Below are 17,210 nucleotides of genomic sequence, written 5' to 3'. Positions count from 1 at the left end.
AAAAACTAATTGCTAATAAATAAAAATATATATATATATATAATTTAATTTTGGAATTTTGAATTTTTTTAGAGAGAGACAATAATATAACTGCCAAACATGTCACAAGTTATTACCGAGAGTATAGAAAATAGAACTAGGACATACATCGTTTTCGGATAATACTTTATATTAGCCACAAATCATATAAATTAAGAGATCTGTGAAACTTGAATTAATTTAAATACAGTGTATTTGTTTTGTGACATTTATTTAAAATGATGAGTTGGAAATTATCAATAAATATAATTTTTTATAAGAAAAATTGGGAACTGCATAATAACAATAATAATAATACTTAAAGATGTCTAGCTATTTAGCCAAGAAAATATCATTAATTTATAATCATACAATTAGATGTCATTAATTATTAGTATGAGCATAAATGTCACTATACATATAAAACATTGCTATGGAAAATACATTAATTCTTCTCATAATTATCAAATAAAAACTCAAATTAAAGTGAATTTCAAATCAAAATCAAACCAACCATAAAATACCATCGTAAGCTAAAGAGTGCGATACAAATATATAAATTAATAAATAATTACAATATAGTACAAAATTTCACACATGATTATGTGTGTGTAATAAAAAAAGTAGGAGAGTGTAGATTATGTTGGCCCAAAAACTGTGGCCTAAAATTTTAATTCGGCCCAATTGAAAAAGCGTGTCTCAGAATTTCTGCCAAAACTACGTTACAATTAAAAGCGCTGCTTAAGGATTAACGTTTTTAGTTTCCTTCCCTATGGAGGAGAATTGCGACGACAAGAGACGGTGCGTTGTGGACGGCGCCGTGCCGGCGGAAGCCTGCGGCGGCGCTCCGCCACAAGATGGCTTCCCGCTCCCGGCTTCCTTGATTCTCGGTGAGATACTCCCTAGATTGGAGCTCGAGTCGCTATGTTCTTTGGCGTGTGTATGCCGCGTCCTCCGTTCCAACGTTTCTCATGCGCTTTCTATACTTCCTTCTCTGGATCTCTCCGTAAGTTCTGATCTAGTTATAGAATTTTTAATATAATTGTTACGCGTAACTCTGTTCGATTTGGATTCAATTTTTGATTATACTGAATCTCGAACTGATGTTGGGAATATGGTTTTGTTCCTTACCCCCATTTTATTCTCTCCATCTTTTAAGGCAATATTTGTCTTGTTTAGGTATGTGGAAAATTCTTATTGCATTTTAGATTGAGTGAAAATATTTAAGATTGAGAAATTGTGTATGATTGTATTGTAGGCCTTTTCGATGAACGGAGAGCTGCTTAATCACATTTTCCCCAAAATGGGAGGGGTGGAGAGTGTTTCTGTTGATTGTCTGCACTTGGATGATTGCTCAATTCTCAGCATTCTTCGCCCCAACATCCATGAATTGAATTTGCTCAAGTGTGCATTACTTTCCTATGAAGTTCTTCCTTCTATTGGAGAGAAGTGCCCCAATTTAAGGTGATGAACTTGCTCTTGAAATGCATGATGTCATGAACTTCTTTTAATTATGTGTACATCTTTTGACCAGCAATTCGGTAATTGCAATAGTGTCAAAAGGGTAAAGCTAGTTAGAAATGTAGTGATGCATATGTATGTATGTAAGCATATTAAGTTGTTAACTCCATTACTGAATTCAGAACTGTAATCCTGTTTAAACAAGAACTCATCTATTAATCGAAGGGTTTGGCATAATCTCTAATATTGTCCCTTTTATTCACAATTATCCCTGCTTGTGTTAGGAAACTTGCCCTGGAATTGGCCGGACAGAGCTTACCAGGTACTTTCAGGTTCAACCTTCTAAAAATGCTGGAACAATTTTCGGGGTTGGAGGTAAAATATATATATTATATATTTTGTGTTATATTTGTATTGAGATTGGTCGTGGCCAATCTTATTTCAAAGTGATATCCTCTGCTAAAAATGGTTAGTTACTAATTAACCACGCAATTCCATTTTGCAGCATCTATCCATAAAAAATCGCGGAACAGAAAGGCATCCATATGATTTAGGTGCCATTCATCTTTTCCTCCCCAAAAGTGTCACTTTTCTGAAGCTACAGCCTGTAAATGAGAAGGATGCTATTCTGCTGATAGAACGTCTTGGGGATGATGTAGAGGTTCTGGAAAAAATGGCCACATCCAGTATTCCATCACAGTTGCCATTTACAGGGTTCAGATTGCGAACGTTGTCACTTGTCTTGGATGTTATAACCAACAGATTAATAGCCACAATTACCACCTCGCTTAGGCTTTTAGTTGAACTGGATCTCGAAGACAGAGCGTGTTCAGAACCAAAACTTCCGCATGACTTGACTAACTTAGGACTTCAGTCTCTGGGATCTTGTGAGCATCTCACATCCCTTTCGATCGTGAGGAGTCGGGTGAACTATATCGTGTCGTTTAAAAGAGTAAATGATTTGGGGATAATGCTTCTTGCTGAGAGCTGTAGGGGCCTTGAATCCGTGAAACTCGGTGGATTCTCTAAAGTTACTTGTGCTGGATTTTCCTCTATCTTGTGTTCGTGTCGGAATTTGAAGAAGTTTGAAGTCCGGAATGCGCCTCTTTTGACAGACTTAGCCTTTCATGACATCGATGGAGTTTCGTGCCCCCTTGTGGAGTTGAAACTGTTATCCTGTAACCTCATAACCAGTGAATTTGTAGCTCAACTTGGCTCGTCGAATGCCTTGCAAGTGCTCGATACAAACGGTTGCAGAAGCATAGCTGACTCCTGTCTCGAGCACATATCGCCGATCAATACGCTGACCTCCCTGAACCTCGGCGGAGCTGACATTACCGACAGAGGACTTTCTATTCTAGGAAAGGCGAATCTTCCATTAACAAGTTTGTCTCTGAGAGGAATCACTAGAGTAACTAGCAGGGGAATTATTAGCCTATTCAGCAGTGGAGATCGAATCAAGAAGACCTTATCATCGCTCGACATCGGACACATGCCTGGAATTTCAGATAGGGCCATTCATGCCATTGTTTCCGGTGCCGAATCCTTGACTGAGTTATGCATGAGGTATTGCTTTCATGTGACGGGTATGTCTTTTAAAACATTGGCCTCAGGGAGATCCGACGGGAGGAGTTCTCTCCAAAGGCTCGATGTGTGTCAATGCACTCAATTATGTGATGAACTAGCTGAGTTGTTGCAGAGGCCGTGTTTTCGTGGGTTGAGATGGCTCGGAGTCGGGGACACAAAGAAGATGGACGACTTTGCAATGATCTGCCGAATGCGGCCGTGGCTCACCATTTGTTTCGATGGCTGCGAGATGGGATGTCACGATGGATGGCAGTTCCACGAAGACAACAATGGGAATTGAAAAGACGAAGAAGACTGGCTGGCTCAGGCGGCCGTGTTGGTGTGTGAAGACAGACAGACACGGGCGTGTTGCCGAGGTTATTGAACCCCTTCTCTAAAAGATAATGGACTTATGGTGGAAAAATATATAGCTGTTGTGTAGTAGGTAGTATCAATTGAAGATGATCCTTATTTTGTACTGTAGATTTGTTTTGTTCATGAGAAATACTGGCTGTTGGATCACTTTCATCAAAGGCTGAGACCAAACTACGAGCATTAGTTAAAATAAGCACCAAACATACCAACACTCACGTTAATAGTCAGTCCTAAGGCCATAAGTTCGAACTGATGCCAAGATTTACCCAGTGCGACTACAGGTTCCATATGTATATATATATATCTTTGAAAATAAAAAGTCATACTGCCAAATATAAAAATCAAATCAAATTCCTTCTAATCTAACTCACTCACAAGGCCCATTCAATGAAGCGATGGAGAAACCACAAGAATTTCATACAACAAAATTTACTGAATCTGGGCGTATTTATATTAAATACATGTATTGTATGTAAAACAACTCAAAAAATAAAAATAATAATTGACCGAGTGTGCCAATGCATGTAAAATTTAAGTTGAGCACTAGCAAGTAGTAACATACACGGATTTTAGCAGAGTTGAGACCTCCTCCTACTGTCCTAAATAAAATACCTCTCCTTGGCGTTCGAGTCCGAGACCGCTGAGTTGTCTAAGTTTCGGGAGTGCCTGTGCTAAGCAGAATATTATCAAGTAATTTCCATCAAAGATGAACGGGGAATCAATACAAAAGCATACACAAAATCTCAAGGAATAAAAGCCAACAATAATATAATAATAGGCTTTTATATAAAAGCAGTTCGGCCACCCCTTCGACTATGCCTCTCATACGCAGTGTTGAATTTATCCACCAACTCGTTCATTGTGCTGCCCCAAACACAGAAGAATCATATCAGATATGCTGAGCAACTTGAAGATGGGAATGGCTAATATTAAATGTAGATGATGATGAGCTACAGAATTGTTATGATGCCAGAAACAATTTGAGATAAACGCATAAGGGATGGAACAAGAAGCTATTGATTATATTAGTTTGGGGAGACATCATGTGGGACAAAATTGGATGGATCAAATGCTGATAATAATGTCCGTCTAAAATATTAAGATCTAGAAGATTAAGGAATAACCTTGTGCAGTTGGTGAACATGGCAAGATAAGTTATCAGTAATGTATCATTGTATTCCTGGAAAGAAATGAATAAAGAATGGGATAAGCAAAAGTATATGAAAAGATTCAAGATATATAAAGTTGCCGGAAGAAATATGGTGGCAAGGATGGTAGTAGAGTATATACAAGCACATAACATCGTTATGTGAAGATGTGAGAACTTGCAAAATTTACCTACCATAAAGAAATTATCTTGAAATTTATCTGATTCAATGGCTGGTAATCTCCTCAGGAGGCTAGAAGCTTGCCTCAGTAATGAATAGTCACATGGAATATCCTCTACAACCAGCAACAATGTTGTGAATAAAGACACCAAGAAGGAAATTCAATATAACATAGGGAGACAGTTGGACTAAATCACCTCGAATAATTCTGGATGGTCTAAAACATCAATGGCAGTAAAACAAGGTTATTTGTACATGAGTCCTATGATTATATGGATTATCCCAAATAATCTTTTTGGGTCAAATTTAAGAATTCATCCAGAGAAAGTGGTGTCGTGTAGCACAGGTTTTTATATTGCAAATTATAATTTTCTTGAAACAAACACATTTTCCTAGAATACATCAGAATAAAAGTATTAGCAAAACTATGGATACCCAAAAACAAAAAAACACAAAGTACCTTTCTGCATGGACAAAAGATAGTGATACAACACCCTAATTCTGCTGTTCAGCATCTTGACGGCACTATGTATGCCAGTAAGTTGAGCAGCCACTGCATATTACAGAAAGTTAATATTGAAGCCCAATACATTAATGACTGACAAAGGTTATATAGTAAGGATGAACCCAAGAAGACACTCAACATAGTGCCAACTTGAAAAATAATATAAACTCACATTGAGTTGCAGCTGAACCCCCATCTGATGGTTTAAGATGGGCAACATGATCAACAGATATACGTTCAGCTTCCACTGTCTAGCAAAGAATAAAAAAGGAGATTATGTAGCAAGGTCTAAATTGCGCCTCAAATGTTGCATGCACTGACAAACAAAAGTTTACCTCTATTGTATAGCTTGAGCGAACAAATATCAGCTGGGGCATGCCATCAATAACATGCAGTTCTTTAATTAACATGCACAACATTAAAACAATACATACTATCAACAACTATTTATTTATTGCAGATAATTGCCAATATAAAATTAAAAACTTAAAGAGTCTCATGACAAAATGCAGCTTAGCTTAATTTGTCACATATTGCTTTGCATTCATGGATCAATAATCTTAAAATCCAGAAAAGGCAACACATATGTTCAAAGACTTCAATCATCGGGAGAAACCCAAGCCATAACATTGCATTTACCAATAGGAGAAAATTGTTGCTTCAAGTAAAACACTACTGTAGATGCCAATTGCACCGCAAACCATCTGTGGAATTGTGAGATAATAAAATAACTATAATATTTACCACTTTCAAAAATCGTGACAGGAAGATCTTTCTGTGTGGGGTTAATTGAAGGACTGAGAAGAACATAAACTGGGCTCTCGTTTATATCCATCAACTGTCAAAACAAATGATCTGTCATGAGTTTCGGAACAAGTACCATTTTTATACCAACATAAGAAAAAACATTGTTAATCTCAAAGAGCAATAAATAAGGGTCAAGAGGGTCAACTCCTACAATGTTACAGCAGAATAGAATATAGCAGGATTGACGCTATTTGAGTCTTTGGCAGCTTAGAAATATATGTATATATAACATTATTATATATGCAAAATTACAATATCAGGGTGTATGGAAATTTTATAAATTAATTTCATGATTATCATTCCAACTAATAAATGAAGTCTTATGTCCAACAAAACAAAATGCCAAAATGTACTATCATAGTTAATTCGCTAACCGCTACTTTCGTAATAAGATAATTAAAGTTAATATGACCTAAAATCTGATAGATAAATTTCTTTCCTTTTCAATCTCCTCATTTATATTCTTATAATCTATAAGAATATTTCCGTCCTAACATGCCCATCCCTATCTCAACAAACTGCTACTTCTGCAAGTGCATAAACACACTGAAATGGAGCAGTGGCGGTAGATAGTCATGACACTTTGCAGCAGCGCAATAGAGACTACTATGAAAAAAAAAAATGCCTTGCAATTTAAAACAATGGAACCAGCACTTATATAATCAACTCGTTTCGATTTGTTCTTTATCGACACATTTGATAGTGAAATTTTCCATACAACCTTCCATGTAAATCCATAATAAGGGAGAACACCAAGCAGTTTAACAGTAATTCAGGGGCTAAGCGTCCAGCAGCACTAGAAAGTAAAAATATAGCAAAGAGTGAAAATAATTGTAGCAAATAGGAAGCTTCCAGCTTTAGCCACTCTTCTGTTTCATAGGTAACACTACAAATAAACCAGATACGATCGTATATGATCCCTTTTGTTTTAAAAAGGGGGAATCGCTCCAAAAAATCTAAATGTATTACTTACAGCTTTGTGTATAACCATATCGGATTCTTGCGCATCGCTCCCGGTTGAGTACCATCCCAAAATGTAAAAATTCGGAAACACCTTCTTATCTGTTCATCACAACAAGCATAAAAAATATTAACTTTCCACGCTAAACATAGACCCAAACATTTCTGATCGCATTCGCACATTAAATTATTACAAATAAAATAACAATAGTAATCGAAAGAGATGCGCACAGAGTTCCTGCTTTTTCTCGAGAAAAGCACGGTCTAGTGAGTGAGTAGACGAATCGTACAGAAGCTCGAAGCTGTTGAAGATCTCCACCGTTCGACCGCGCTGGATTCCTATAACACAGCCGAACACACGCGGCGGCTTAGGACTGGCCACGGACGATGCGTCAGCGGCGGAGTGTGTTGGATGAGACTGCGACTTGACTCGAGTGTAGTGATCGGAGATGTTGACAATGACTAGCGGATGGAGCTTGAACGTCAGGCCACTGCTCGACGACGACGACGACGACATTTTCCCCTCCGATTCGGATTCGGATTCCGATCGATAGCCACAACGATTACCGAATTTTAAGGGGGTTCCAGAACGTTCTCTTTCATCGTAGTCCCAGTCCCAGATAGTAACATGTATCGCTGCAATATATGGGCCGAGCCCAACTTAAACAAAAGCCCGTCATAACCAAAATTACAATATAGCCCCTTGACTATTTACAATTTAAAATTTTGTTATTCAAAATAAGATCAAACTTATATTTGTAAAAATGAACTCACACTGACATCATATCATGTGCCAATTTCATGTCCCCAAATGCAAACGTGCAATACAAACCAGTAAGGGGGGAAACAAGACAATTCAGATCAAACAAAGCCAGCGACAAATTAAACTCAAAACAAAATAATCATCCATGGCGGAACCTGACTACTTCACAAGCTCTGATTGAACATGGTGTTCTCCTGAGAATAAGGTGCCGAAGTCCGTGTCGTGTTGCTGGAAGAGTAGTCGTCGATCGACGAATTGATAATGTCCTGCACGGGTTTAGGCGCCCCTCTATTCGTCGTCAAGTCCATGAAATCCGAGATCAAGCCTGGTCGCGACACCATAATTTTATCAACGTCTTTGTCGCCAGTAAGCATTCGCACGACTGTTGGCATAGACGGTCGAAGCTTGGGAGCATCTTGTGTGCAGAGTAGACCGATCTTTAAGAATCTGCATGCTTGCTCGGCGTCAAAATCGCCATCCAGTGATGAGTCGACTAGCATAACCGTTTCCTTCTTCTCGTAAAGCTTCCATGTCTATTACAGCAAGAATTTGAAAAGAGTTTATACGATGATCCAAATGATCACATTTCTTGACAAGAGTCACAAATTTGATGCATCTCTCAGCAAATATATCGAATGGTTACCCTTTCGAGAATATATTGGTCCTCTGCCGGCAATAGTGTATTGGTATTGCATCTTCCGCTGACTATTTCGATAAGGAGAACTCCAAAGCTGTAAACATCTGCTCGACGTGTCACCTGCCCTCTTATCGCATACTCGGGTGCCAAATAACCTCTGCAAACATTTTAAAAACCAAACAGAATGACCATCAAAATGCTTGAAGCTTATAAGCGTTGCCAATAATTGTTATCACCAGATTCGAGCATAGTTTAAAATCGTACATTGTTCCTGCCACGCGCGTGCTGACATGAGTCATGCTGGCGGGGAGGAGCTTAGCAAGACCGAAATCTGAAATTTTGGGGCTCAAGTCTTCATCCAGAAGTATGTTGCTTGCCTTGATGTCTCTGTGGATAATGTGCGGCCTAACTTCATCATGAAGATATGCAAGTCCTTTCGCCACACCGATGCAGATTTTCACCCGCGTCCTCCAGTCAAAATGGATGCTGTTGTGGCCTCCGCCTGCAGATTAATCGATTGCACGGATCATCGGATCATTTTGTTCATAAGTAAGTTTTTGTTGAAGCAATTTAGTAGTAGTTGGATGAATATGATCAGATGCAAATACCTAGAAGCGTTTGCGATAAGCTGTTGTTCACAAGATAGTTGTATACGAGGATTCTGTGCTGGCCTTCAACGCAGCAGCCGTAAAGCTTCACTAAATTTTCGTGTTCGATTTCTGAAATCACTTGAATCTCTGTCAAGAACTCTTTCACTCCTTGATTCGACTCAGCTGAGAGAACCTTTATGGCTGCCACTTCCCCATTCCGGAGGTTTCCCTGCAAATGAGATCAGCATCCATGGGGATGATTGTAGAATTTACTCTATTGGATTTACAGATGAAACTCGAAGATATACTTGATTTACCTTGAAAACAGAACCAAATCCTCCTTCCCCAATTTTATTTGCAGGACTGAAATCATTCGTAGCGATCCTCAGTTCTTTGTATGAGTAAAGATTGACATTGGGGACTCCTGAGAGCTCCGCGTGTAATCCAACTTCTCATGATCATCCAATATTTGGAGACAATTAGATAAGAAGAACTATGTAATTGATATATCCTGGAATTTGGAAGAGCATTTCCGAAAGGAGCTGTGAACTTTACCATCATGAAGTTCTGAATCTTCGGTTGCTGCCGATCTTCGACAACACAAATAAGAAAGGCAGGTCATAACTGGAGATTCGACTGATTTCTCTCACACTTGCATCCAATCACGGTAGTTAATTCTCTGGTTCTGAAGCAAGGAGAGGGTGAGAAATACGAAGCATAATTCAACAAAGTAACTGAAAATCTGAGGCGAATTCTCAAGAGTAGATCACCTGCAAAAGATTTTCCCCAATCTAAAGGCAACTAATTTTGAATGAAATTCAAGCTGATTTCACACATGAATATTCCCCTTTCAATTAGATCATGGACATTCCACGCGTCGCGACTTGTCAGAAACGATCTGCAAGGGAAACGCGTCGAAGAAGAAGAAGCGATCAATGGAAGATGATAATTAAGACGGTACGCTCTCAACAGATTGTGATAATCGAATACTATTCAGCCATCCCAAGCAATGAACCCTAGCAACATAAACAATGGATCATACAAGCAAATCAGCAGCAAATAATGCGAAAATCAAACCAAACGAATCACCAACGAGACATCAAACCTCGAAAAATACACCAAATAGCAAAAATCTCGACCAGAGAAACAGAGGATTGAAGTAAACAAGGCCCTCGACACACGCAATTTATCCTCTGCAGCAGAATTTGACGTCCTCGGAAAGTCAATGCGGAAATTCTGGTCAGCCTTACATTGGGTGATGGAGTATTCATTTTGAACTGTAGAACCTTTTCACTAATTATCTTCCGGGGGTTAAAATAAATGATCAATCGTCCATAACTATGGTTAATATCAGCAATTGTCTGTTTAGCAATTGACCTCTCTGATGAGATGAGCTAAGTCGGCGGCGCGTAATGGTCAACCGCGGCCGGTCACCATCTACCTTTGGCTGCACCTCTTCTGTGAGCTGTGTTGTTCATTCTATGACCACGTCCGATGTAATCTGACATGATCTCAATCACTTAAACTATATATATATATTAATATATACTCCTACACTCCAATTTGTTTTTATTTTCTATTTTTACTTTAATAGCATTTTAAATTTTAAATTTTAAATTTTTTTTTAATTTTAATTAAATTATTTATTTATTTTAATCTTAATTTATAATTATTTTTTACTAATATATTTAATTATTTACTGATTATATTTACCTGTATCTACAATAATAGTCTCATATTTTATAAGACGGAGGAAATATTTATTTATATATTCTTGTGGTATATATTTTAAATAAACAATGTGATGATCATATAATATATCCATTACATAATTTAAAGTATTCCTTTTCGTATTATACAATCTATTTTAATTTTTTTATTTAAAAATTCTTGTTTTCAACATCTATATTCTATACAAAATGAAATAAGTAATATTTGTTTTATACTTAAAATATTCATCTTCAAATCAATAAAAACTAACAAAAATATTTCCAAAATACTCTCTAAAAAGTATTCATATACAAAGAGTTGATTTTATTTTTATTTTAAATCTAAATTTTACCATATAACCTCCACATTTTTAATAAAAAATACATTAATGAATTCCACCTAGCATAATTATCTGCTAGTATAAAATTATGTAACAAAATGTATGTTAAGACAGTTATGAAAAATTTATCAGAATTAATTATGCCGGTGATGGACGGGCCCACTCATAAAACAACGGGACGGACTACGTACCTCTACCTGGTAGTTATTTTTCGACATCATCTCTGCTCGGAAGAGACAGGCAGGCAACCAGCGGATCAGCCACCACCGCGATGGCCGGAGTCGTGTCCAAGGTCGCCGTCATTGGCAGCGGCAGTGAGCACAGCATCTTCAGAATTATATTCCATCTGTATTCATACGGTAAAATTAGTTTTGATCCAGCATTTGTTTTCAGTTTCTGGAGCAGTGTGCGCGTCAATTCTGGCGAAGAATGGAATTTCTGTCACTGTGTTCGAGTCCGCCAGAGGTCCCGGCGGGCGCATGTCTCACCGAAGGTTTTCCCCTTTTCCTGAATTTTTTAGGTATTCTCCAACTTTGCACGTATCGAAGAGTAATAATCGTTTGTGTGTTTTCGATGGTTTGTTCCAGAGAAACTTCGGAAGATGGGAGAGAGTTGTCGTTCGACCACGGGGCGCCGTACTTCACTGTGAATTCTAAAAATTTAGAGGTGCAAAGTATTATCAATGAGTGGGAGTCCAGAGGTCTTATCGCTGAGTGGAAAGAGACGTTTGGCTCATTTGATTTTAGCACCAAAAAGTTCGTCAATGTTGACGAGGTTAGAAATTGTTCTCTTTGGAGATATCAATTACAGTTAGTTTATCTGATATTTGCTCAATTGGGTGTGGTTTTATAACTCATATGCAGATCTTCTAGTTCACGAGTTTTTGTTTTTTTCAACTATTGTTCTTCAGTTTTCTCTATGCTTGCATCTGCTGGATTGCATCTGTCTGACTTCTAGTATTTCAAGCAGTCATCTTCCTGAAATTTGTTTTACTTCAGGAAGGATCAAACAAAAGATATGTTGGTGTCCCAGGAATGAACTCTATCTGCAGAGCATTATGCCACGAGCCTGGTAGGTAATGATAGTTCTTGGTATCTGTTAAGGTTGATCTTAATTTATTTTCCTCCTTAGGAGTTGAAAGCCGGTTTGGGCTTGGCATTGGAAGGGTGAATTGGTTGGAGGATATCGACATGTGGTCCTTGACAAGTTTGGATGGACATGATGCTGGCCATTTTAGGGGAGTGGTGACATCTGACAAAAACACATTTTCCTCCCGGTTTACAAATGTCACAGGAAAACCACCACCTATTGGTATAATACTATCATTTTATGCTATATAGTTTAGTTGGTTAAGCTGTATTTGATGTTTCTGGCAATAGTCAATTGTGTTAATCCAATTAATGCCATATATGTTTTTCCTTGCATCATTGAAGCCGTGAAGGGGTTCTCTGTTGATTATGTGGCATAGATGGTTTGATAAACTCCACTTGTTGTCTTCAAACATCTCGCCAACAGAATACATATAGTTGAGTTGATCATATTGGCTTTATTGCTTCCATTGACTATCTTGTTTGTTTACTGCAGACTTGAACTCCATTTCAGACATGGCTTTGCAAATTAAAGAAGTTCCAACTATTCCCTGCTTTGCCCTTATGCTGGCATTCGAACAGCCTCTGTCATCAGTAAGTGTGTGTGCCTCTGTTATCAGTTGGTGAATCCTAGCACCGGGCTATGTTGGTGAAAAGTTTAAAGCAACTTTCCAAAATGACTAGATTAACCTCCACATGTTAATAATTGAAATTTAATGCTGCAGAGCACCTTGCTATGTTGATAAAGCTTATGTAAACCTTGGTGATATTGTTTATTTGCAATTCCATCATATTCACTCTGTTATTATTCAGATACCTATAAAAGGCATCTCATTCAAGAATTCAGAAGTTCTAAGCTGGGCTTACTGTGATAGCAGCAAGCCAGGACGTTTGACCAGTAGGTTGGTTTATGTCTGGTATTTCAGTCAGAATCTTCAGCAAATTGCACTTTAATTTGTGGATAATGAAACTCAAATTTCCTTTTTTATGTGCAGCGAGCTCTGGGTTCTGCATTCTACGGCTGAATACGCACAACATATAATCTCTCAAGCTGGGTTCCAGAAGCCTTCTAGTGCATTATTGACAAAAGTTGCTGAGGAACTATTTGAAGAATTCCAAAGCACTGGACTTGACATCTCACAGCCATATTTCAAGAAAGCTCACAGATGGTAAGTAGGTGTCACTCCTATGCCCAGAGTTTTATTTTGTGGCTTTGTGTTATTTGGGAGTATGATTAGCATTTCTTTTATCAATGAAGTGAAAGGCATAAATTATCTCATAATAGGAATCTGACAATGAACTATAGGAAACAAAACAGTTTGGCTGTACCTTCTGTTCTCAGTAAGTATATATTGCCATCACTTGGTTAGTGCTATGGGTGAAAAAGTCTTACTGAGCTTTGAATAAGATAGTCGATGGTTGTTCAGACTTCCAGATTCAATTCACAGACTAACCAACTAATGATTCAATATGTGTTTCGATCACATTCTCAAAATGTTTACAATATCTCAATAAACAGTGGGCACATTATGTGATTCTTTTCAGGGGAGGTGCCTTCCCTGCTGCTAGCATTGCCGGAGAGGAGAAATGCTTTTGGATTGCACAGAAGAGATTAGCAATTTGTGGGGACTTCTGCGTCAGTCCGAATGTTGAAGGTGCTATAGGCAGCGGCATGGAAGCAGCTGCAAAGGTTATCAAGGGGATGAGGCTGACTCCCTTGTAGGCTTGATAATAAAGGTAACAGCTGATTTTATTTTTTATTTTTCTCTTAATGAATATATGGTCGATTTACCATCCAGTGTGTAGTCTGTTTCTATATAGTAAATGTCTGTCATTATTACATATTTGTTTATTTGGATATGATAATACAATTATTCAAAAATCATTTGGATTTTGAATTTGAATTGTTCCAATTCTATCTAGTCAGCAAATCTCAGTTGATTGCTCATGGGGATTTGGCGGTTTCCCCCTTTTACATACATAATTTTCTTCTTAACTGTTTAAAAAGTAATTAGTTAGGCGGATGAAAGTGATAGCGATCCTTTTGTTTTCCAAATTGATATATGATCAGTATCACATTTGGCATTACGTAGACACGCATGCTTATATTTAATCATTTCTTTTTATTTTTTATTTTCTTTTTCTTTTACATTCGAGTTAGGTTTTTGGATTGGATGAGGTCTTGCGGCTTTCTAGCTAAACAGAGCATGTACTATTCTGTCTTGCACACATGCTTATGTACATATATGAATACAAAAGCTCTATTGTGTGACTGACATGTCTGTGTGCTTGTGTATATACATAAAATGATAAAACCTTAATAAAAGATTCAAATGTGATTTGATGCTTGGTTTGTCCCACTTGTTCCCTTATTGATTTTGATACTTTTGACATCTACTATTCATCCCATTTCCATTGGTTACAGAAATATATCTGCACACACACATGCATAAATTGCAGTTACTTCTGAAACATGTGCATTCGGAGTCAAAGATTGATATTTTCTGTTATACTAATGCAAATTCCATTGAAACAACTTTTCACTATTCTTGGTTGACTCTCCATGCATGCATCACATTAGAATATTTACATTTTCCAAAATATTTTCAATATGTGAAATATGATCATTTTTTACGGCTGAAGAACTTACCAATTGCTCTTGAATCAGGTTAATCATAAAATTCAAGTATTTTAAACCTCACACTATATATGTGTATCCTACTGGGCTATTTGGAAACAATTACATCATGTAAACATATGTTAGAACAACAGTATTCAAGTGTAACTAATCACTTTGTGTGGTAGATTTAGATTGATGTATTGAGCCTGAGTTAAAACACTTTTTGTATATGTTTAATTTCTTATTTTCAAATGTGATTACTTATTTAGTTTTGCTTAGACAAGCTTTAACTCGAATTATAACATGTTCCAAGGAGGAAACTTTGATCTTATTAAATACAAAACGCATTACATAACCACTTAAACATATATATGCCATAATCTCATCGAATATCTCCGCTCCTAATGAGCTAGCCACCGAGAAAGACCTTGCATACATGTAATACTTGGTATTGATTATACTACAATAGGCAAAACTCCAAAATACCGTCTACATTTTGTTCACATCATAGAAATTACAAGTACTTGAGCATCGAGTGGTAGGCTGTAGAATGTAGATGTCGTCGTCGTAGTAGCATATGAACTTCTTTCCTTACACAATGCTTGGGAATCCCTTCATCATTAATCCACTGCTATTGTTGTCACAGTCCTTATAACCATTACTATTGTTGCTGTCCACTTTTGACATGATCATCAGATGATTGTTCCACGCCGCCCTCATAATCTCCTCATCATAACATGAATCGTTTGATGACGAAGAAGGATTCCAGTTATATAGTCCAAGCTCAACCGGCGACGCCCTAATTGATGATGAACTGCCGTTGTGATCAGTAAGAGCAGGGCTCGTCATCTGATTAGGCCTGAAAATGGAGAAGCAGGGCACATGCTGATTGTTGTGTCCGATTGGCACTTCCATGAATCCTCCCCCTCCTCCTTCCGGGGGTGTAGCTTTCTTGTACAAGACTCTGCATAGAACCCAGTCCTCCTGCAACCACTCACAACATTGGCCTTAGATCGCATGGATTTGAAATAAGTGAGTAAAGGTGGAGATGAGTGAGTTAGTATACCGCGGCAGGCACGGTGGGCCCTTCAAGGCGGAACTCATGCATGACCCAGTGGGTCTTAGTTCCGGCGGGGGCGCGGCCCTGATAGAAGACGAGGGTCTTCCTCATGCCGACGAGGTGGCGGCGGAAGACGGGGCGGTCTTTGCCGGTTGCCTTCCAGTAGCCTGATATGGTGGCTCGATTGGTTCTCGTCCCCGTCGAGTACTTCCTGTCCCGCTGGCTGTAGAAGTACCATTCCTTGCCCCCTACACAACCACTCTCTACACACATATCTACATATAGTCAACAATAATCTTCCCTATACATTTATTTTTGATATATATATATGTATGTATGAATGATATTACCAGGGAGATCCCAAGGCTCACAGTTATTGAGGTCGACCTGGACCAAGAGATTAGGGGTAGGGGTAGGGGTAGGGGTAGGGGTAGGGGTAGGGGAGGAGTGATGGAATCCGAGTACCCAATTGAGGAGGTAATCGCAGAGTAATTCGTCATCTCTTGGATGGAATCTGAATCCCGCTGGCAGCCTTTCCTCCACACTCCTCAACCTGCTGCTGCTGCTGCTCATTGACATCATATATATATATATATATATAATGAGATTAACGATACAGCTAGCCAGATAGCCAATTCAAACTAGTAGGTAGCTAGGTAGTAGGAATCTTAGCGTAGCTTAGGTTGCTCGATATGACTGACTAACTGCCTTATATAGATAGATAGATAAGATCATGAGTGGCACTGGGTATGCAATTGCAACTGTTACTAACAAATTAACTAGTGAGGAGTCAAAGAAGGAATTAATGTCGTGTCTAAATAAGACTACTAGCAGTAGTATCTACTATAGGATGTGTGTGTTTGGTGGTTGAGATTTGAATAATAAAAATTTTGAATTTGAATAGTTGTATAATGTGATATAAATAGGTGTTGATGTAATATTTTGAATGTAAAATTAATTTTTAGTATAATATAAAAAATAAAAAACAGGTATTTGATTTGATATTATTTAGGGAAAGAAAATGAATTACCAGTAGAAATCTAATCCAATCCCAAAAAAACACACCAGATCTGTACTTTGTGATATTAACGCCGAATGAATGCTGCTGCGTAGCAGTTTTCAACACAGCAAAATCTACCTAAATCGCCGCCAATTTCTGTGCTCTTTCCATTATTGCATCATTGAATGAAATATTTTGGGATGCTTTTATATATATATATATATATATATAATTTATATTCAGTCAATATATATTTATTTTAAAGTATCAAATCAAATTATTATTAATATTTAAAATTTATAATTTCAAATGATAAAAAATTCTTTTAGCACTGGTAATTCTTTTATAACCTTACACCTATCCCATGAATAGCAGATATTTA

The 17,210-nt window shown here is 37.7% G+C and overlaps 5 protein-coding genes across 8 annotated transcripts; 2 read left to right on the top strand and 3 right to left on the bottom strand.

Annotated features, from left to right (window-relative positions):
• Positions 1-770: 770 nt before the first annotated feature.
• On the top strand, positions 771-3,591 carry LOC127254150 (F-box protein At-B). Of its 2 annotated transcripts, XM_051279065.1 has the most exons (5): positions 771-1,024; positions 1,277-1,482; positions 1,764-1,854; positions 1,985-3,045; positions 3,179-3,432. In XM_051279065.1, the coding sequence occupies exons 1-5, from the start codon at positions 791-793 to the stop codon at positions 3,198-3,200; spliced, it is 1,614 nt and encodes a 537-aa protein (XP_051135022.1). In that variant the 5' UTR covers positions 771-790; the 3' UTR covers positions 3,201-3,432. The 2 variants fall into 2 exon arrangements, with proteins under 2 accessions (XP_051135022.1, XP_051135021.1); XM_051279064.1 differs by having other exon boundaries at positions 1,985-3,591.
• A 242-nt stretch (positions 3,592-3,833) lies between these two features.
• Positions 3,834-7,620, bottom strand: LOC127254152 (COP9 signalosome complex subunit 6a-like). The gene is made up of 9 exons (XM_051279069.1): positions 7,252-7,620; positions 7,034-7,122; positions 5,998-6,091; positions 5,589-5,650; positions 5,426-5,504; positions 5,209-5,301; positions 4,763-4,863; positions 4,545-4,600; positions 3,834-4,284 (listed from the first exon to the last, which is right to left on the bottom strand). The coding sequence occupies exons 1-9, from the start codon at positions 7,535-7,537 to the stop codon at positions 4,203-4,205; spliced, it is 942 nt and encodes a 313-aa protein (XP_051135026.1). The 5' UTR covers positions 7,538-7,620; the 3' UTR covers positions 3,834-4,202.
• A 176-nt stretch (positions 7,621-7,796) lies between these two features.
• On the bottom strand, positions 7,797-10,313 carry LOC127254151 (cold-responsive protein kinase 1-like). Of its 2 annotated transcripts, none has more exons than XM_051279066.1 (8): positions 10,116-10,313; positions 9,781-10,026; positions 9,566-9,695; positions 9,328-9,458; positions 9,029-9,239; positions 8,685-8,922; positions 8,427-8,577; positions 7,797-8,316 (listed from the first exon to the last, which is right to left on the bottom strand). In XM_051279066.1, the coding sequence occupies exons 3-8, from the start codon at positions 9,630-9,632 to the stop codon at positions 7,948-7,950; spliced, it is 1,167 nt and encodes a 388-aa protein (XP_051135023.1). In that variant the 5' UTR covers positions 9,633-9,695; positions 9,781-10,026; positions 10,116-10,313; the 3' UTR covers positions 7,797-7,947. The 2 variants fall into 2 exon arrangements, with proteins under 2 accessions (XP_051135023.1, XP_051135025.1); XM_051279068.1 differs by having other exon boundaries at positions 9,781-9,908.
• A 937-nt stretch (positions 10,314-11,250) lies between these two features.
• LOC127254073 (uncharacterized) lies at positions 11,251-15,607 on the top strand. 2 transcript variants are annotated; one of them, XM_051278949.1, is made up of 10 exons: positions 11,251-11,374; positions 11,454-11,553; positions 11,648-11,834; positions 12,059-12,131; positions 12,192-12,371; positions 12,645-12,742; positions 12,962-13,065; positions 13,144-13,317; positions 13,694-13,885; positions 15,465-15,607. In XM_051278949.1, exons 1-9 carry the CDS (start codon positions 11,332-11,334, stop codon positions 13,869-13,871), a joined length of 1,137 nt encoding a protein of 378 aa, XP_051134906.1. In that variant the 5' UTR covers positions 11,251-11,331; the 3' UTR covers positions 13,872-13,885; positions 15,465-15,607. The 2 variants fall into 2 exon arrangements, with proteins under 2 accessions (XP_051134906.1, XP_051134907.1); XM_051278950.1 differs by lacking the exon at positions 15,465-15,607 and having other exon boundaries at positions 12,962-13,050; positions 13,694-14,031.
• Positions 15,073-16,578, bottom strand: LOC127254074 (NAC domain-containing protein 21/22-like). The gene is made up of 3 exons (XM_051278951.1): positions 16,179-16,578; positions 15,835-16,091; positions 15,073-15,752 (listed from the first exon to the last, which is right to left on the bottom strand). Exons 1-3 carry the CDS (start codon positions 16,408-16,410, stop codon positions 15,360-15,362), a joined length of 882 nt encoding a protein of 293 aa, XP_051134908.1. The 5' UTR covers positions 16,411-16,578; the 3' UTR covers positions 15,073-15,359.
• Positions 16,579-17,210: the final 632 nt, after the last annotated feature.

Source organism: Andrographis paniculata, unplaced genomic scaffold (genome assembly GCF_009805555.1).
Source record: "Andrographis paniculata isolate CXL003 unplaced genomic scaffold, ASM980555v1 Contig52END, whole genome shotgun sequence".
Lineage (NCBI taxonomy): Eukaryota > Viridiplantae > Streptophyta > Magnoliopsida > Lamiales > Acanthaceae > Andrographis > Andrographis paniculata.
This window is presented reverse-complemented; position numbering and strand designations above follow the sequence as displayed.